At 38.8% G+C, this 22,500-nt stretch overlaps 2 protein-coding genes across 2 annotated transcripts in view; one reads left to right on the forward strand and one right to left on the reverse strand.

Moving 5' to 3' along the window:
* The window catches only part of LOC138028248 (QRFP-like peptide receptor), a 288,469-nt gene that overhangs the window by 12,223 nt on the left and 253,746 nt on the right, over nt 1–22,500 (forward strand). The gene's annotated exons all lie outside the window — the stretch shown is intronic.
* On the reverse strand, nt 14,427–17,087 carry LOC138030689 (uncharacterized). Its single transcript, XM_068878572.1, has 2 exons — nt 16,195–17,087; nt 14,427–14,805 (listed from the first exon to the last, which is right to left on the reverse strand). Exons 1-2 carry the CDS (start codon nt 17,085–17,087, stop codon nt 14,427–14,429), a joined length of 1,272 nt encoding a protein of 423 aa, XP_068734673.1.

Here is a 22,500-nt window from a genome sequence, read left to right on the forward strand (position 1 = left end):
TACACTACAGCGTAGTGTAGTGGTTTGTGTAATATTCAATGTACTAAATCTGAAGTGCGAGAAGAGAAAGAATGTAAATAAAAAGTAAATTTTTATTTTTAAAGAATATGTTGAAAATTTTTGTTTTGGGAGAATATTTTTTGTACAGGATAGTGATCATCTTAGAACAAATTAAAATGCCGTATAGTGCGCTTTAGCTAAAATTTTTTTTTGGTTCAATGGCTATAAAAGGAGAAAGATGCTGATTTTCATTTGCTTTTACTTAGTTTTGTTTCTTACTATTCAACCTAAGGCTCAAGAAAGGAAACCGTTGTCAACAAGTCATGGGATACAAACAAACAAAAAAAAAAAAAAAAGAAAAAAAAAACAGATTTAAAGAAGGAATACAGTAAATATGCAAAAATAGCTAAGTTCAGGCCCCGTATGTCATAAGCGTATTATTTATCCTAATTTGACGAAATGCGTTGCTAAAGAATCTAGAGCTTGAATCAAACTGTCCCCAAAATTTAAATGCAACTTTGTTCAAAGAAAAAGTAGTTGTAAAGTGAGCTGCTGGTTATTTTGAATGTTGGAAAGGTCTCTATTTAGCATGTTTTATCTGGATGGAGTAATTTCATCGACCAAACGCACTGTTTTGGCTTGAGGTCGTGCGTGATGTATAAACTTTAGCAAAATTTTTTTCTTCGATCAAGCTACTTAACAGGAGGTCGGAACATAATATTTACCGCTAAAGACATAACAGGACAAGCACGGTTATCCGTCAAATTAGGTGGTTTCATTTATTGATCCAGTTTTTATTAAGCTCCACCCACGCTGTTTTAACATGAAGTTGGGCAAATTTAAAGACATCGCTTTCTTAGTAATGGGTTAAATTAAACGAGGAATCATCTTCAAGCAGCTGTCGAGGAAATCATTAAGTTAAGAAAGATTTGTTTAGACTCATAGACTCAGCCTCTGTTTAGTCACGTAAGGTGAAACAGGAGAAAATAAGAGTTTATTCATTTTCCTTTGAATCTCAGTCTGTTTTTCGATTCACTTAAGTATCCTTTTATAAGCGAAACCAATAAACGGTACTTTCCCGGAGCAATTTACTTTTCCTCCCCGAGCGAGCTTTGTTTTGGCTAAGTAATTTACGCATCTTAACACAAGTGTATTTTTCTTTTTCATTGAATCTCTGTCAGTTCCTTTCCTCTCAATTCAGTTAAGCATCTTTTTTCGAAGCGACTCCAATAAACAGGACTTTCTAGGGAAAATATATTTTATTTTCCTTTTATCCAAATATCAACGAACGAGGTTGAAGAAAAGTTGTCAGTTGAGATCACATCCAGCTCTATCTCGGCAAAGCAGGTGATCCCAGTCCTAACGTGGTGTCAAACATATAAAGTGACCCCTTAACAGTATCCCTCCTTTTAAAGCCCCGTTTACATTCAAATCTTTTTTTGGTATGGCCGGGGTAAAAAAGGGTCTGTGTACCCAAAAAAGCATCAAGGCTCCGATGATTTCTGCAGTGTAAACGTTAAAATTTAACCCGAGCGGTGCTCACTTTTTACCCCTACTCGGACCAACTCGGTAGGTGGTCCGAGCACGGGCAAAAGAGGTCACCGAACCATTATTTTGGATTTCCAGTACAGTGTAAACGGTTATCAGAGCCGTGCCTCTATTTTCACCTAACATTTGTCACATTGCGCATCGGTAGAACAAGGTAAAATGGCAGCCACTTCACTGGCGAAAAATGCTTGCACATGAGTCGCGAAAAATTGCACGTGATACGTTTCCGGGACTATCATTGGCTCTCATGAAAAAAGCACTCCCGAGAAGAACAGGAAAATAACTGCCGTTTGAGAATCGGTAGCTTGTTGGTTTCCGTTCTTTTTAGAGCGATCAAGGCTAGTTTTAACGCCAGTTTCAAGTGGAATGTATTCTTACAAAATTTTTATGTTGTGTAACACGTTTGAAACTCCAATCCAACTAGTATCCTCTTAAAATTTGCTCCTGGAAAATTTTATTTCGTGCGGTAAGAGCTGCGAAAGGCCGTTGGCAAAATCCAGATCGGACCGGACCGGACCGAACCGGATCGGATCGGACCGGATCGGATCGGATCGGATCGGATCGGATCGGATCGGATCGGATCGGACTGACAGAAACTGGTCGCCAGGATCTTCTCGGTCGGTAGTGATCTAGAGCTAAATTCCCGCCAAAACTAGACACGTGATATCTCAGGGTTAAGATGGCGGACGGAGAGGTAAGTCGAACTTTCGTATTTCTTTTCCGTGTTTTATCTTTCGTCAATACGTCGCTTTATTTAACACTGGGTCTAATTGAATTGAGTATTTTTCCAGAGGACACGACCAAGGAATCTTAAGAGGCATTACGAGGAAAGGTATGATTCTGATGAATTGTTTATCAGTGCTTTACATCAATGTTTTCATGTGAGCTACATGTTGTCTGGCAATCTACTAATTTCTCCGTTTACACGTTACTTTTTGATTTATGAAATACAAACATATGTCCTATACGTATTCAAATAAAAATTTTCCTTGAAGATGTTTTGTTTCAAAATGAATAAAGAACGCTGATCAGCTCGGCCCAACAATGGCCTACCGGAACTTCATTTGCTGTCAGCTTTGCCTGGAAACGTTAGTATAAATCATAACAGCTATATATTCTATTTGAATAAAAAGGGGAAAGTACAATTGTAGAAAAGATGTTTACTCTTTACATTTACGATCTTCCCTCATGTAATTTGTTCTCAAAACCCAAAATGTATGCAGGTGATACGACTCTCACCTCATTTGCGGAAGATCCATATATCCTTGAACACAAAATGAATTATGATATGAACTTAATCCAGTTATGACTTACAGCAAACAAATTAACTCTTAATAAAATGAAAACTAAGTACATGCTCATAGGGAGTAAATCAAAGTTATCAAAAATTACATAACAAAAAACAAAAGACTTAAACAGCTGGCTTTGATTATGTATAAAATCCACAATAGACTTTCCCCATTGTACCTGAGGCGGATTTTTACCAACAAATCAACCGTACACGCACACAATCTTAGAAACTCTGAGATAAATTACTATGTCTCCAGACGAAGAACGGAATACGCAAAAGCTAGCCTGCACTACAGAGGGTCTGTTTCGTGGAACAAGATTCCATCGCAAATCAGACACCTACCTAGTTTAAAACTGTTTAAAAGATGATTTTTAGTGCACTGTAAATTAGAGAAATTTTTATTAAATAGGTTTTTATTGAAGGCCAGTTAATTAGTTTGTTAGTTAATGTAATGTTATTCTGATGATATAGACAATTTATTCTTTGTAATTTTTTACACGACTCCTAGGAAGACCATTTTAATGATAGGATTTCGTGTTTAAATAAAGATTGATGATTATGATGATGTTCAACTTATCACTAAAAGTGGCCAATATTGCACACTCTCGGATTTCTTGTTTAGAAGATTCACGAAAGCAAATTAAAGTAACTGCAAAAGATAATGAAACTTTGTTGGAAACTAAACTTTTACTTGGTTTGTCACTTTTTGTCTTACTTGAAATCTAACTCATCTTCGCAGATTTGGAGGACTTGAGTATGACCAGCAAGAGGTAAGCTTTACATTTATCATCTTTAACCAGGCTTTCAAGGGTCAGTATGTTGGGTGATGAGTGGAAAATGCAATTACATTATATAAAAGACATGTTCCTATTGTAATGTGTGTTACAGGTACTTTTAATAGTGACAACACTTCAATTTCTTTTTGCTTAGTCAACTTAATATATCATATGTAGTATATCCAATCATATCCCTTCAGAGTTTTGAGAAGCTTGCTATTCTTCAAGTGGTTGCTATCTCCGCCGCGTATGTACCCAGCCAGCAATACACTGATAGGACAGATCTACCACACCAATTGTCCCCTACTGTTTCAAACAAAGTGCACCTAACCGCCTTTTAATTTTACCATTGTTTCATAACTAATCGCATTGTCCAAGCTACGTACACAAGTGTGCGAGTTGTTTTACGTCCCACAGGATTATGAACATTGTAGGGCTGTGAGACGGAACCTCCGGCTTATCTTCCTTATCCGACAAGACTAGAGAGTCTAACCATTTGCAGATGTAATTAAGGCAGCACTTTCTCCTCAGTTATTGAAAGACCTGAATGGTGGTCCGGCTAGAGTCGAACTCACGACCTCCCTCGTGACAGCCCGGTGCTCAACCAACTGAGGCACCGGTGCGCGGTCCTCTCTCTGGAGAATCATTTGATGCTTTGGTTAAAGTGGATAGTGTCGTATTTTTTCTTGTTGCATGCAATGGTTAGCCAAAGTTTGTATGGTACCTTGAAAGAAAAACTTTATTGAGCACCACCCTCCCCCCACCCCGATTGAGCAGCCTCATTCAGATGAACCCCTCTCTTTTGCTTTTGATAATAAGCGTCCTGAGGATTGTCTGAGAATTTGGAGAAGAAAGATTAAGTCTGACCAAATAATGATCTAAGGCGAACCAGACTCATTAATTCCTTTGGTCACAGCAGTTTATAAGTAATGTAATAGACCAATTTCGATGTATTAAAATTCAGCTTAAAACAATTAACATGATTTCCAGGCTCTGGGGAATGAAATAAGGATTTGTATGGGTTCTTTCCCCAGAGCATAAGGTGAGGTCACGTTCTTTGTCTAAGACTGATTTTTACCGAAATTGGTCTACTGTTAAGGTACAAGTCTTCTCAATCAAACCACAAAAAAGTTCAAAGTTCATCTCAAGCACCACTCTGTTTTTCAACCAGTAACCCAGGCTATCTCTCTTCTCTTCCCTTTTCGTTAAGAGTACAGACCCTGGTTGCACCTGTTCACGTGACCGGACAAAGTGCTCCCTAGTTCTGGTAAGCTCACTCTGTGAAATAAATATATGTGGCCAAATTCAAATACCTCGGAAGAGCTGCTAAAGGCTGAAGGGAGTTTTTCTTTTAGTCAAAATCAGCAATCCAAAATTAGATGACAAACATATGAGATCTTCTTAATCAGGAACGCTCTTCTTCAATCGAAAAGAACCAAAATCAGCATGTGTACTGTATAAAGCCTTGGTTTCACCAGATCAAAAGCTCTGTTTGTCAAAAACTTACGGTCCAGTTCACTATACTTTAAACATTACTTCCTCTCCCTCACAGCAAATATTTTACCACCCATATTTTGGATGGTCACGTGATCAGGTCCAACCAGCATGGGTCTCTACTATGGACGACAAGAGAGGAGAAGAGGACGAGTCTCAGTTCGAAGCTGAGGGCTTTTATGATAAAATACGTTCTTGAAATAACGGCACTATTCCCATTCTCCCTGACTGTGGCTTTCCTCGTGGCACTTTATCTTTGGTTGTTTTGAGATCCTGAGTGATGATATTTCCCGCGCTAAAGTCCAGTGCTGTACCAACGGCAGAAAGCAACGTAAATAAGGTTGTAAAAGTTAATAAGACACGCTGAAAACTAAGCCTGGTTTTCTTTTTAAGGTCGTTGATCTAACTCTGTCAGACAGTAGTCCGGAAAAAAAAACCCGCTCTTTACAAATGGAGACGCTATGAATCCGGTAGCTCAAGTGACGACCCTTGTCTAAGTCCTCTGAGGGGTGGCGGGGATTTCTACAATGGTAACAAAAGCATCCCAATCTTCGCAAGACGCAAGACAACTTTTACCACTGAAGGAATGGTACAAATATTGTTTAACGCAACGAACGATGCTGTGAAATGTACTGAGTGTCCCAAGCAAGTTCAGATGAACGCTGTTTTCCTCATTGATTTACGATGCATTCCGCTGGACTACCTTCGAGCAGATGGATTGCCACAATATGACAACTATGATGGCAAAAGGACCATAACTATTGACGAAGAGGATGACGACAATGGCGAATTGAAAGTGGCTGTTATCAGCTGTGAGCAAGCTAAGTCATTACCCAACGCTAGGTGTTATTACCTGGAGCGTTTATACCACAGCTGAAATGTCGAGCAAAACAACAAGTTCCATAGGCGAATCATGCATGTAAGAGACGGAATGGTGCCATCGTCAACAATGTAGCATGCGTTCAGTACATCTACGATAAAGAAGATATGAAATTTGCAATGAAGCCTCATAAGAGTTCCAAGAATGGTAGAGGCACACCATATACGAGAACAAAGCCATCAATTGTGCGAAACCTCGATCGTAAGCTTACAACGGTAGGACCAAAAGTCGCAGTGTCTATGGCAACATAAAAATCGGGTGGAGTGATGAAAGTTGGATGTTTAAGTGACCTACCACGTGGACCACCCTTCACAAAGAAACTTTACCTTGTCACGTGAAAGCTGGAGTGCAACGGGATGAATTGCTTGAGGTTATTTTGAAAATGAAAACCGACAAGGAACCCTTCGTTCGAAAAGTCACAATTGAGAAGGAGAACACAACGATTGTTATCTCCTCAGAAGAACAACTGAACAACTTGACGAGGTTCAGCACCTCGGAAATTGACTTTTGCACTGTGCAGATTGATCCCACGTTCCGCCTGGGACCGTATGAATGTACCCCCATATCATACCGTAATCGGACGATGAAGCGAAAGCGCACGGGCAAGGAAAAAAAAAAGGAAAGGAAAGGAACTTTATTTAAGTGTCTAGTCGTTCTAGCGCTGGAGCGCTAATTGGGGACACTGTAAACTGAAATGAACAATGAAAGTAAATCAAGTCAAATGTTGGTTTTTGAGGAGAGGGAAAACCGGAGTACCCGGAGAAAACCTCTCGGTGCAGAGTAGAGAGCCAACAAACTCAACCAACATATGACGCCGAGTTCGGGAATCGAACCCGGGTCACATTAGTGGAAGGCGAGTGCTCTCACAACTGCGCCATCCTCTGAGATTAGGTCAAGTACTTATACACTACCGCAAGGACCAGAATACGTACAGGGGTTTTCTTCAAAGTCTCATTGATTTAAAGCCAGGACTGCAATGAATGTTATCTACTGGGACTGATGGTGAGCAAGCACTGGTGAATGCCATAGAAGCTAAACTCCCAAATGCGCACAGCCGGAGTCTGCGTTGTTTTCGACACTTGCAAGATAACTTTAAGCGAGCATTGACGTCATATGGGATGGTTGGAATGCAGAGGTGATTCATTGACGAAGTGTTTGGCAAAGTTGATGGTTTCATTGTCATCAATTAAGCCCAAACTACCATGCTCTACCGTGGACTCATAAACCTGTTAAGTTTGGGCCAAATAGGAATTTTGGATGACGTCAGTAAAAAGCCTACTAACTAAAAGTCGTTTGGAGACACTTCAAACTGCTTTTCAAAGAGCAGATGATTGTAAAACTCTCACGTGTAGATGAAATGAAAAGCACCAATTTCAATCTTCTGAAGTGATTGCTACGATGATAATGGTTGCATCTGTTAATTTGAGAAAATGAAATGTTCCATATGTGGTGTTTTGGATCGCATTACGTTTGGTTTAGTTTAATGTGTTGAAATTTACGTTACCCATTAATAGCCAAGTATCAACGTATAAGCCTTCCCCTGGGTTCAATAATTTCGCATAGTTGAAAATCATCGCAACTTCTTCAAAACAACGAAAGCCGGTTAAAGGGCCAATCAGGAAACAAGAATACAAATTTGTAGGCGAGGACGCCGCTATTTATTATAATAAGTTACAATGAACTTCACCTGTTCAATAGGCCTTTCGCAGCAATTCATTAAATGTGACATTTTAACCTGAAGCTGTAAGAATTCCAGAAATGAACAAATGATGTATCACTCAGGCAGTAGGTAAATCTTTATACGAATACCACTGCGGGTCCAGATTTTATAACCCATTTAATACTCTTAAGCTTTGCAGTACTTTTGTTTCAACCGAAAATATTTTGTCCTCCAAAGAGATATCTGTTATTAGAAACGTCTGAAAAGGTATTCAGATTCTTATATTTATTGCAGGTAGAATAACCTATAATAGATCAACAAGGTGGGAAATTTGAAACCGACTTAACCGACTCAATCGGAACTTTAGGAAAGTGAGGTCACGTGACGTATTGCTGCAAAAAGGCCTATTAAGTTCGTCTTAGTGAGTTCCCCAGAAGAAAGTAATTTCATTCATTCATCAAAGAATGAATTGTTATATAGTTCATACAAAGCAAACTGTACTCTCCCAGTTGGAAAACGTTTCGTTAGTCTGGATCTTAGCACTTTTAATACTATTTACTTTTGAACACTGGAAGTTTCCTGATTGGCCCTTGAATGGTAATTCGTTTGAACCACTTACCTGAACTTTAAAGGATTTCAAAGTCTTTTTCCAATCCGTCATTTCAACCTTTGCGTTTTATCAACTGATATTGCTGCGAAGGAATCCTAAAGGTGGCGATTGAAGTAGTTACGAAATGGTGAAATTGGTGGCGTCTTACATGACAGAAAACATAAACTATCGGGCATGCGTAAATACCAGTTTCGGCTGACACGGTTTGGGTTAATGTTAGCCTGTGTCCATCCGCCTTCTCGCCGATCTTTTCCAGGAGAGGAGGCGGATGTACACAGGCTAGTTAATGTTCACACAAATTCAGTTGCTTGCTGTAGCTATAAAGATCCATCTGAAGAGCAATTTCAATTTTCCAGAGTGGTTTGTAATCTGACACATGACCCTTATCCGGGCATGACAACGAAGAGTAGTTGTTGTTAACCATGTACTTGAATGAAAGTCACTAGCGTAGACCATGACACAATGAAAATATGAGCTTTTACATTTACTTCTTGAGAGTTATTGGGCTGATTTAGGAAAAGGGAACGTCAGTTGACGAAGGGAGAGCCCGCATATTAGTTTGCACTCTACACTAAAATGACCTAATGTGGATAATTTCGCGGCGCGCGCTATCGTCAACTGATATTCCCGCTCTGTTTCTAAATCAGGCTATTGTACAATTGTCAGGTACTGCGGTAAAGTAAAGAATTGTTGTCAGTTTTCAAGTTTGAAGGAGAAGGCCGTTGCGTACGCAGTCAGTTCGCTTATTGACGACAATTCGTTACATCGTATTTTTCCTCTTCATAATTTTGCTTCGGAATCTGTAATCACCTCTGAAAAAAAACCTTATCGATGAGTCTCAAGAAATGAGGAGACGACTACACAAGAGAGAAAGTCTCAGAGATTACATGTGTCTATTTTTGGCTGGGAACTTTGTTGATCCAATCCCATCCGATCCGATCCGATCCGATCCGATCCGATCCGATCCAATCCGGTCCGGTCCGGTCCGGTCCGGTCCGATCCGGTCCGGTCCGATCCTGGTTTTGCCAACGGCCGCTGCGAAACAGGTGAGTTTTTCACGCAATTTTTAATGTGGAAAGTTTGTTGCCACCGGGTAAAAAAAGTTACTGTAATGTGCAGAAAGAAGGTTTCCGTTCATGAGTGAATTGGCTTGTACCAGGTGGCAGGGAAATGGCAATATTGTTCAACGTGAAGATTTTTTTTTTTTGCGTTACTCCTTACGATCGGCACCTCTACATGAATGATCAATGATTCGATCAGATGTGAATTTGATTTTGAATGTGATTGTCTCATTGGGAACGTAACCCTAGTATCAAATATTTTAAATAGCTGCTTTTAAGGTCATTTATATTTCCTTTTCTGGTGAATGTCTAAGTTATTATACTTTTTAGCAGTCACAACTCAACGATCCTTCTGTTCAAGTAGTTACCAAGTTATGGATTTGCAATTAACTTGAGTTTAAAATAAAAAACAAAATCCATATTAGTTAAAATAGTGTTTGGAAGAACAGAAGTGGAGGTACAGATGTAGATATATCTCTATAGATGCAGGTTCGTGACTGGTTTGCAAATCTTTTTTTTAGACTGTTGTTTTCTGGAAGCATTAATGATGTAATTTTGATTTTAGGGGACTGTCATCTGTTGTTGCATCAAGGAATCTGTTTTGAGTCAAGTATGGTTGACACTGGATAGTTGTTCCTGAAAAGGCTGAAAGGAAGCTTTATTGCCTTGGACTTTTTTGGGTTACATCCCACAGGTTTGTTCTTTTCTTAGATGGCAAAAGTTATTAATATATTTTGTGATTTGGAGCTGAAGCGAGAAACAGTGTCCCATGAATAAGGTCTCATTGGGTTCGATGGCAGTAAAATAATTCTGGTAAAAGATATGTTTAGAGTTTTTATCATAACTTCTCATCTTGGTCCTGCTGGACTTCAAACACGCACTATCATTTTGCAATATGATCTTTGAATAGCAAGTGATTTATTTTTCTTATCCCTTATGTGTAGATATCCTATGTCTGTCACATAGTTAGTTTTAAGGAGGCTCGAAAGGGTTTTTCTGTTGCTATAGTGTTTGTGAAACGATGAAAGATACCAAAAAAGGATATTTCATAGTGTAGGCAAACTGTAAATATCTTTGCAACTCTATAGTTGGGTATAACTTTAAGGGCAATTATGGATTCATATGTGTTACCATGGCAACATGCCATTTCCCCAAAAATTGCCCTCTACATTTAAGTTTTGAAAATTATTTGAAAAACTAAGTTGGTAACCTACCGTTTTTCTCTCTTTGTTGGAAAACTCTCTAAATCCTTTAACTTATTAGAGAGTATGACAAAAAAGTATCTAGTAGAATTTAAGATACATCAAAAAATAGTGTTTTATAGTTAAACTAGATAAATTTCCCCGAACCTTTTTTATTTGAAGTGCCATCGTGAATGATACGTGCATGCAAAAAATCAAGATAGGTCACCGAGAAAAATTTCGACATAAAGACAATTTTTTCCAGGAGGTTTTATTTCCGCTTCCCGCGATTTTACGCCGTATTTTCACTTCCGGTGTGCTGCAAGCGCTAGTTTTGATAGAAATTTAATTCATTCAGCTGACGCGTGTTTCTTAGTTATGGCGTGTGTAGGTCACTCGCGCACGCAGCTAAAAACCCTTTCGAACTTTCTTAAGCTTTTATTTCTGTAGTGTATCTTTATTATAGTTAGCACATAGTATTTCTTTAATATTGATTGTGTTTGAATAAAGGATATTGTTGTCTTGTCTTTTGGATAATGCAAAATAGCGTCAGTTGTATTTGCATTATTTCTGAATGTTACTTTTAAAGGGCAAACCATTAAAAAGTGTACATAGTTTGCAGGAGGCCAGGAAAAATGTGCAAAATATTCACTGATTTGAATTCCTGAAGCAGGTAAATCTTGAAGAGTTTACGTAACCATATTTGGAATATACAGCATATCTATTTGGGCATGTTTAAATCCACAGAATTCATTTTCATTATGTTAAGAAGTACTGTAAGACTGTTGACTCCATGGGGCTCCCCATTGACGAGTAAAATCGTCTGGTGTTAGACAGAGCAAAATACTTAGTATGACCGGTTTAGGGCTGAAAGGGTTAATTAAATTCCATCATTACTTTGTCTTTCTTTTTCTTCATTTGAACGAAAACAAAGTGATTAATCATCACGTCCACCATTGCTATACAACTGCATTAGCTTTTAGAACAAAGTATCAAAGTTGAAGCTGCTGGCTCAAGGAGTAAACTTTGCAAAAAAGTTAGGTTAAAAAATACTTTTCTGGTATTTGAGTATTATTGTAGAACAAATTTGCATAATATCATTTAAGTCATTAAATCAATGAGAATCCAAACATGAGGATTTAGTTTGCTCTGGAGGGGTCTTTAAAAAAAAAAAAAAAGCAACCCTTAAAGGTAACAGAATCTTGTTTTGTGGATGTAGGCTGAAGAAATCTGACCCCTTAGAGGAACCAGTTCTAAATTGACAAATGACTGGCATTTTATAATTCATAAGTAAAAGTTATTTGCTCTCTTACCAAATTGTTCTGCAGTTCCATTCATTTTTCAGATTGATAGCCTTAAATGTACTGCAGCAACTCTGCCAGCTGTTTGGTCTCAGTATCATAAGCAGTACAAATCCACAAATTTTTCTCCAAAAAGGATCAACAAGAACCCCTGTAATTTTCGTAAGGGAATCCCCCTTGGAGTAGTTTGTTCACTTCGCCACCATTGTTTAACACTATCCAGGGACTAAAGGCCCGTTCAAACGGTCATGATAGTTGATGATAGTTGATGATAGTTTCAACTATCACGCACGTTTGAACACGAACTATCATTCACTATCATCAACTATCATCAACTATCATGCAGTTTGGACATGTTCAAATTCGACATGATAGTTCATGATAGTTTTTTCCGTTTGACCGAGCGGATGATAGTGCATGATAGTTTTTCGGTCAGCAATATGGCTACCGCAAGTTTGCCATCGTCCTGTGAGGAACAACAAAACAATAATTTGGACGAATATTCGGACGACAGTGACGCTGAAAGCGAGAAAGTGAGAAAAGCTAAAAAAGCTAAAAAACCAGACAACGAGAAGTGGAGTAGTAGTTTGATATGCAACCTAATAGATGAGTACGAGGCACGGCCATGTTTGTGGAACATTTTTTGCGATGACTACCACAATCGGGATGTAACTGGAAAAGCGAAGAAAGAACTGGAGGTAAGTCAAAGTGAATTGCATCATGTTCATGGCCAAATGTTTTATTTATTTGCCTAACTGCTTAGCTTCAAGACTTTTTTAACCCTTAAGCCTCTTACTTGGAAAACCTATGGTTTAATACATCGAGTTTCAAAGCAGTGACAGCCGGTTTCATCAGGAATGTTCAGAGGGATTACATGTTCATAAATTTCTAGTGAACACCCCAATATTGTCAACTGCACATTGAGAAATTGCCAACACAAATTTTGCTCCAATTATAAGCCCAGTAAATTTCCAAATACAAGTGTGCCCCCTATAATAAGCCATCCAAAGAATTTTTTTTGAGAATTTTACAGTATGTTTGATGGATAAAAAAATGGCAGTGTACTTTAAAATGTTGATTACCAATTGGTATTTGTCAGCTTTATTTTGTACCAAGGGGTACTATGTAGGATGGGAAAAATGTTATGGGTCAGTATTTTAAGGTAATTTTTATCATCCCTACCATTTTTACCCAGGAAAACCCCCATGGGGATTACTGCCCTTCTCAACCCCGGGCCTCAACCCCAGTAATACTCCTAAGCAAAGACATGATTTTTTTCTTTAGGAAACATTTAACAGATCCTGGAAGGACATAAGCAACCAGCTTACAAAGTTGAGACAAGTTCTGGGACAAAATATCAACAAAATAAAGAATGTAAAATCTGGCCAAAGTACCGATGAGTTATTCCAACCCACGTGGAGGTACTGGAAGCAGCTCCAGTTTCTTGTACCTTGCATGAATCCCCTTAAAGAGTCGTGACACCCTTGCTGCTCAGAGCCCTGATAAACCTAGTTTAGTGATTGCCAGTGACAATGAAGACACTTCTCCTCAAGCTGTTAAACCAAGGAAGCCACCACAAACCAAATTAAACAACCACTTATTGGTAAAAGAAGAATTGATGAAAGAGTGCATTAATGTTCTTAAAGAGAATAAACCTCCAAATGCTCCACCACCCATCGCTGAGGAAATATTTGGCAACTTTGTTGCTGAAAAACTGAAAGCACTTGATAGGAGGCAAAGGATCATAGCAGAGAAGAGGATAACAGACATCCTGTTTGATCTGGAGATGGAGAATATGGCCACATCCTTTAATTACGCACCTCAGTCTACTTTCCCCACAGTCAGTGTATCACATGGACAGTCTGGCTACCCTTCCTTGAGTGCATCAGATGGATACCAGGCGTCCCTCTTATATTGAGGAGTAGCAGTGCTGGAAACTTAATTTTGAGAGCACTCGCCATTTGGGCGAGTGACTCCCGAATGCACTCACCCAAAATAGTTTTTGCTCGACTTTGTACCACTGTACATGTTATGTACCTATGCTTGTTTATTTAAATTTATGTACAATTAAGTTAAGGAGTAATAATTTCATTATGTACAATTCAGTTAAGGAGCAATATTATTTTATAGTTTTACAAAAAATATTTTCTCTCCATATTGCTATATTTATAAGAACCTTGGAATCTGAATGTATATATGCCCAACATATATATTATTTGCTGGTTGTGTGAAATAGATTTCAAATAATCTATAATATTTATAACATTAAACCTGGCAGTTCAATTTTCAAAATTTACATTTGCAAAATCCCATGATATTGGTACTTAAACAAAGGGTCTTGAACATTTCCAAAGGTTTGGATGTAATTTAAATGAGTTGAATCAAAACTCTTATAAATTTTTCTTTTTTAAATAAAATTATTGAACAAAATGGCTATCATTATGTAAATAGCAAAGAGTAGAAAATTAAAGAAGAAAATTTATAATAAAGCATTCATTTGCTAACTTCTCATCCAGGGCCTCAACTATGGATCTCATACTCCTTTTGAAATTTCATGTACTTATGTGTAACTTAAGATCCATAAAAGTGCAATTCCAGCTGACTGGTACAGAAGGACATGTTATTCAACACCTTTCCCACTGCCATGGCACACTGCCTTCATTACAGAAGTATTCTGTAAAAGCATCTCTCACTGCCTTGGCCTTATTACTAGAGTTATGGCCAGTAGATGGTATGGGAAGAGATGACATCTGCATTGCAGAACTGCGCCAGGATCCGGGAATCAGTTCTCCAGTCTCAGCATCTTCTTCATCTGTCAGACCTTTCGGACTGTAAATCTGCCTAGAAGCCTTCTGAGAGCAGAGAAGATTGTGAAGTGTTAGTGCTGATAATGTAATGACCTCTACAAAGGATGGTGCAAGCATCATTGTTGTCAGGAAAACCCTCCAACGGTTGGCAAATATACCAAAGAGATTCTCTGACAGCCGCCTAACTCTACTGTGCCTAGAATCAGAATAAATGGCCAATATTGATATCTGTTCTCTTTAGAGTGTAGCACATAATATAATTAAGGGACGTTATATAGAATTTCATGCTTTCGAGAAAAATTCTAAGGCTATAGAGGTATTTAAATTTGAAAATTCAGATGACGGAATCTACAGGATGCCAATTAACCAACAATGGTTTAACGATGAGCTCACAGTTTACATAAAATTCTAGAACTCTGATATCTCAGACTACAAAAAATAGAATTTTCATAAAATTAAGTATAGGTTGTTTTTCATTTAGCGGGACCCATATATTCATGTTTATAATCCATTGGATATTTTCGCTCACACACAAACAATTATTGGTCTCATCGCTTCACATGACTGAATGTGCCCCAGCTAAAACTGGGGAATATCTGAGTGATATTCCACAATTGTCAAAAGATCCGCATGTTGTGAAAAAATATTTGAAGGATAATAAACACAATAGCCTCCCTTTGGCTTAAAAAATATGCTCAGATATTATTTCATCCTTGGATATGATCTATTCCTCAAAGCTCACAGTTTTCCTTGAGCTGTCTCTCAGAAAACTGTTCACTTCTTGGAACAGACAATGTTTGCAGATAAATATCCGAGCATATTTTTGCGTCAAATTGAGGCATTTTTTATATCTACACAGCGGTTTGCAAGAATTTTGACACCTTAAGGTATACGGATATTGAGAAATTTCAAATTGACTCTCAAATAGGGTAGTTGAACAAAATATTTGTACCTCCCCCCATGGAAAGGTTTGAATTTTCTATGGGAAATTTGCCTTGTTTTCTCCATATAAATCATGGAGAAAAGCCAGAGGAGAGAGGGTGTCACAACACAGATCCCTTCCTTGGGGGGAATATGGATATTTTCTGAAATTACACATTGCTCATTCATTATATAGACACAAGTGTTTACTGGAAAATACACCACTTGCAAAATTCATATGCAACTTCATCCAGGACCCCAGTGGCGTATTTTCCATATCTTCACTCGTGAGGATATCATTTCTCACTTTTTCATGGTTGTTTGTGCAAACAGTCAGTTTGCCTATATAATACAAAGAAAATTACACTGGTTTGAAGATGTGAATTTTATTTTAGTATTTTACTTTCATGTTGAAAACAATATTTTACTCCTTTGCTGCGCTCGTTTGTAAATATTGTTTTTACCATTCGAAAATAAAATTCATATCTTTGCACCACTATGTAATATCCTCTATATATGTGGAGAGGTGGAGAAGGGCAGAACTCATGAACAGCAAAATGTTCCAACCTTTGTGACCAAGGTTGTGGGTTTTCCAGTGTGTAGCTCACCTACAAACAAAAAATAGCCAAAGAGAGAGAGAGAGAGAAAAAAAACATAAGCCTACCTATAATTATAGATCCTCTTCTCGAGGGTAAGTTTTCTCTGGGGAAAAGGCTTCATTAAGAATGGACGAAGTGCAAAAGCATCATCCCCCAAGAGGACGAATGGAAGAGGTTCCTCATCGAAGGGGAGTGGCTTGTCTCCTGGTATGCCCAATGTCCCTTCCTCAAGGCAACGAAGCAGGCTACACTTATTAAAAACTCCCCCATCCGCAATCCTGCCATTTGTTCCAACATCCGCATACAGGCACTCATAATTCGGTCCTGCCACAGCCATCAGCACCACCGAGTGGGTGTGCTTGTAGTTGTAATAGTACGATCCACTTCCGGTGGGTGGACGGATGTTGATATGTTTTCCGTCGATTGCTCCAAGGCAATTCGGATATTGCCATCGACTTTCGAACGCATTCGCTATTTCGGACCACTTTTCCACGGTTGAGGGAACTGACATGTACTTTGGACCGAGAATTTTCCAGATGGCCTCACAAACCTCGCGAATTATGTAAGATATTGTTGCCTTCCCCATTCTGAACTGAAAATGTAGCGATGTAAATGTCTCGCCGGTGGCCAGGAAACGGAGCGCTAGGGTCAGCCTCACCGCTGGCTTAATGATCTTATGTCCGCCTATTACTTGTTCTTTGGAAATCTCGGGCTCAATAGCCATCAAAATTTCGCTAAATGTCTCATAATTCACCCTCATCATCTCCTTGTATGCTACTGTGTCTTCCGCTCGCAACTCCTCAACTAATCGATACATCCCTTTCTCTTCTCTCCTCCGTATCCACTCTTTCGTCCTTCCTCGTTTGTGGCGGCCCAGCAACTCTTCACGTATGTCATCCTGCATTACAGCCACTAAAATTGTGGCAATAGCTGCTCTTCTCGGCTGATACACAGCCATTTTCGTCACGAAATTCAAATCCCCGCCATATTTGTTTACAATCGCGCGCGGTAGGAGACTAGGTACCAGTTAGCTACGCCAGCACATTGCGCGATTTCGTCAACTATCATGAACTATCATGGACCGTTTGATCGCAAACATGATAGTCAATTATAGTGAATGATAGTTGAAACTATCATCAACTATCATGACCGGTTGAACGGGGCTTAAAGCAAGGGTGGAAATTGATTAGAGCTTAAATAAATTGGACCACTTTTTTTACTTCTGACACTTACTGCATTCAACTTTAATTTATTCATCCTATGCAATGGTAGGAATGATTACTATTATTTACAGCAATTGCTAAAAATTGATTGCATCTAATGTTGAAATACATTGTATTTCTTTACATATGATTTATGAGTCCATGAGTCATGAGTCAATGAGTTAGTGCAGTTACCCTAACCAATAAAATGAAAGCTAAAATTTAACCTAACCCTGCTTAGGCCTAATCACTGAAACAAGGCCTTAGGCTTAATAAATTATGGCTAATAATATTGACTGTGTGTTTCATTGACTCATTGACTAATTGACTCATAAATCATGGGACCTCTTTACAAATGGAAAGGCAACAGGAGTTATTTCTGTGAAGTCTTATCCAGAAAACTGCAACATGGGATTATGCACCTTTCAAATATAGCTTTGTATGCTTTTGCTCAATGTCTTTGAACAATTATTACAGAAATATGAAGTTATGTTTTTTTTTAAGTTAAATATAATGCAAGGGGATTAAAATTATTGAAGCAGCTGTGTTGCAACCAGAGTCCGCAAAGAGAGGTTAAATAATTTGTTGTAGTGGAAGTACTTAGTAGGCCAGCGTGAAATTTGTGAAAAGTTTTGGAAGGTGGCACTGAATCACCTTCAACAAGTTTTCTAAACTTTGAAGATACCTAATTTTATATCCACCTGCTGTTTTATTCCCAGAAGATAAAATCAATTCCTGATTAAGTATTTTTGTTGTCCATGTGGTGAAAGCGTATTATTAGCAGTAGTAATATTTTGTTAAGGTAAACTTCTCCCTACTAGTAAGCTGGATTTCTGAATCAAATTCTCAACTTAGAATGTTGTTGTTTTGGCAATTCAGAGTTAACCTAATTTATGTTTATTTCTATAATTTAGAGGGAAACTAACAATGGGCATTTTGCTTGGAAAACTATAACAATATATAATTGCAACTAAAAGGTTTTCTTTTAGAGTACCCAATATGAGGTGCTATGACATGTTATTATTACTGCTAAATTTACTTTAAATTTTATTTTTGAACGACTGAAATACATTTCTAAATTTTCCCCTCGGTCGTAATAAATTTTCCTCTATGGACCACTTGAATGGCAATTTTAACAACTTAATTTTCGAAAAAAGATGCAAAAATCTTAACATTTTCTGTTAGATGCGGCCCCCCGCGGAAACATCGTGTAGCCATTTAGTTGGAAGAGAAATCATTTAGAAATTTAGTGGTATATTTTTTCTTCCCCTTTTTAAAAGATAAACGCATGACTTGAAATCAAGATGGTAATCCATTAGCTGGTAAACTCCACAAACGAATTTCCACTCGAACACGGTCACAGCAACTGAGACTCGCGTTGGCCTTGAAATTTTTAAAGAAATTTCCCTCGTAGCCCTGTTGGCTTAAAAGAGAATCTCGCTGGCATAGAAACGCACTATGCAGTCTACATTCGTCCGTTTTACTGGCCTGAAAAAGGGTCTTTTTTGTCGACGGAGATCTAATAAAATACCGAATCAGGTATTAAAGTCACATGACAAGGCCTCGACCAATCAGACATTTTTCGCCAGTGAAGGCAGCCGCCAGTGAAACTGGCCAGAGAGGAAAGACTTGGAAAGAAAGCGGAGGATTCATAACGATAACCACTGCTATCAGCAACATCATCAATTTCTTGCGTTTTCCTTTTGGTATCTGATGCTTCCTTATTAAGCTCCCGAGCTCATCCCGTTTAACCAGGTACAATCTTGAAAGCACAAGCGTGGCACTGGCGATCGCCATGTTAGAAATTGTTCAGATGAAATCATTTTGCGCATGAAAGCAATTGTCGACACTGACCAAGACGTACAAGGGCTCAGACATTTTGACTAAAGTTACCCGTGCCAAGTGACTCGGTAAACAGAAAAGAGCACGGATAAAAAGCGGTTAAAAGCAAATGTACACGCCTTTGGCCCGCGCTAATTTTTAGCCGATCCGTGCTACTTCTCTTGCTGACCCGTGCTGAATTTCTCTAGTGTAAATTGAGCCTAAGAGAGTGGATCTCTGGATTCAAATCCACTCTACAGTAACTACAAAGTCAATCAGCCGTAATCCTTTAAAAAAAGGCGAACTCATACAACTATGGCTTCAATTTCTCTATGCGATCTCTCGCTGCCATTTGCTTCTGCTCCAACATCTTTAAGTGGTTTCCTATTTGCTGCAAACTGCTGAGGATCCATTCTCCATACCGATCAAAGGGGCTCCTTAAGCGCACTGGTCTTTGATTCTGACCAGACTCTCCATCCTCGCTTTTTCTAAAGTCCTTTTGATCATGCACGTTGTACAAGGAAGGATTACGTTTTTGCAAACGATAACGGTGTAGCACTTACATTTGAACAGACTTAACTGATTAGAGTGTAATGTGAAGTGCTAAGTTTCCGCCCCATCTGAACCATGTGAGCGTTAGCCCTACTAATGAAAATGGGCCCACACAAGGACAGAGAAAAACTCTGACCAGGGTAAAAATTGAACCCACGACCTTCGGGTTAGATCACCGCTGCTCTACTGACTGAACTATATTGTCAGACAGGAGCAGGGCTAATGCTCACATGGTTCAAATGGGGTAGAAACGTAGCACTTCACATTACCCTTTAATCAGTTAAGTCTGTTTAAATATAAGTGCTACACGGCTTACGTTTGCAAAAACTTAATCCTTCCTTGTACTCGTACATGTTCATTGCCTTGACTTTAACATCGTCAGTTCCCACGGCCTGCGTTTTGCCTCGTTTCTTTCTGTTTCCCATGGTGCCTCGGACTTCGCGCTCGTTACACTAAACGCCTGAGGAGGCGGCAGAACCAACAAGCCACCTGACCTTGGATCTACCAGCTTAATAAGTGGTGGTCAGTTCACGGGCGTAATTTCCCGCCCAAGCAAATAGTAACTTAAGTGGTCAACATAAGTCATTAAGGCCAACATGTCCAACCAAGTTATGCAATAGATCTTCTCGCGGTCATTCAAGGAGCAATTGCCACACGCAATCACCATCAGGATGTAACTGGGACAGAACAGGAGTCAAAGAGATTGTGTTGTAGAATATAGGGTGCTTAATTTGTCAATGATAGCACACACAATTTGTAAAAAAAAAAAGTAGTCTCGGTTGCATTTGTGCGCTAATACCTTTTGACTTATTTGGTCTTTTGACAGCTTAAATGCTGAAATAAAGATGAAGAACCTAAAATTGGTCCAATGTTAAGGCCTTCTCTTTATAGTTGTCAAGTAAGATTTGAAGAAAGACTTTGGCTTTATCAACGGAGTTGATAATGTAAATTGGCCATCGCACAGAGATTTTAAAAGCTGACGTTTCTAGCGTTAGCCTTTCGTCAGGGCTAACGCTTGAAACGTCAGCTTTTAGAATCTCTGTGCGGTGGCCAATTTACATTATCAACTCCGTTGATAAAACCAAATTTTTATATACTACTTCCCCACCGACGCAGCACCACAGCTTCTTTAGAAACTACCCTCTTCATTCAAAGTTTAAATAAACTACCCAAGACGAAAACTAAATGTTTGTCCACGATTACATTTAGTGTACTCGCACTTCCATTCAACAGCACATTGATTGTAGAGGTAATCACTAGCACCTAAAGCTGAACTCTTTGAAACACCTTATTTTCACTTATATGTGCCCAATTCTTCCAAATTGCAAGAAAAAAAAGACCTAGAGACTACAAAATAATGATAATATAGATAAAATCATAATAAAATAATAATAAAATCATATTATCATAAATGACAAAGCTTGCTTCTGAACTTTGCGCTATCCAGGAGTCGCATTTGTTTGGCTATCTTTGAGTTACTTTGATAATTGATAATCTTTCTTTGATAATTGACCAATGAGAATGCCTGGTTTGTTATCTCCTCCGAACAAAATTAGCTCTTTCCTGCATTGCGTTACCTGAACACCGCAAATCTCGCAGCCATTCACAATGAGTAAGGCCTGTTTCAATCGTTGCGCTATCGCCGTGCCAAACTAAATACAATAATTAAATTCGACCTAAGCACGCCAGTAGTACGACGTTTGAAACAATTCAGTCCGGCAGGTTGTATTGAGTTCGGCACGACTGCTTAGCAAGGAGGAGCCTGCCGTGTCGCACAGCAGTAGCTCGTCGTGCTATTGTCGCACCGTACAAATTCAAAACTAATTTTAATGTGGTTTTGATTATTTTGCAATTTGTACACATGCGTCCTAGTTTATACTCCAAAAAAAAAATAGCGGTGTTTCTCGTGACTCACCCATTGTTATAAATATGCCAACCAGAGCCTAAATGGCTTTTGAAACAATGACTTCTTTTGTTCCTTGGTTAGCAAATTTGAATATCGAAAGAAATGTGACGTCAATGTTTGTAAACAAGACATATGGCTATACACTGTACATTCGACATCATCTGGTAGATATTCTACGGATATACATTCGAGTGAATCAAGGGAGGAACAACCAGAAAGGTGCCTTTGAGACGCGAAAAGTTCTTTTCAATCTGCTCTCGCTGTACTTGTTCAAAACAGTGTTCCACCAGCCAACGTGTTTTTTTCCGACGCCGGAACGGTCGTGCCACAGTAACCTGCTGAGTTTCGTGGAAAGAAATCGGAAGACGGATAAATGAACGCACTTTGAGAAGTGACCTTCTCCTTGCAATAAAATGATGTAACATGGATTGTGGTATCAGTTGTCGTTGCCTTCTGGCGTTTAAAATCGCCTTCATTAAAGCAAACTTCCTCCTACCTTCCTTTCAGCTGGTGTCCGATATGTAAAACCGCTGGATGGAAGGTTTCGGTTTCCGGCTTTGATTTTTGAATTTGGCGCCACACTCCCGTGCTGTGGTCGTGCCACAGCAGGATCAAATTCATTTAAGTTCGATATGGCAGTACCGCGACGTTTGAAACTGGCCTAAATTTTTCCGAGTACGTTATTAGTTATTCAACAACAGAAGTATTTTATGCAAGTTTATCCTAATGTTCTAACCGTCGTTTTTTTTTTTTTTTCCTTCTCGTAGATGAGGAATGATTCTGATCTGCAAAAGAGAACTTCAAATTTCGACCTTTTTTCTTCTTTCGTGTGCATTGCCTTGCTGACAACATTGGGCATTGAGGTTATGACACTGAATGCCCTTGCAATC

The sequence above is a fragment of the Montipora capricornis genome, chromosome 13 (assembly GCF_036669925.1).
Source record: "Montipora capricornis isolate CH-2021 chromosome 13, ASM3666992v2, whole genome shotgun sequence".
Classification (NCBI taxonomy): domain Eukaryota; kingdom Metazoa; phylum Cnidaria; class Anthozoa; order Scleractinia; family Acroporidae; genus Montipora; species Montipora capricornis.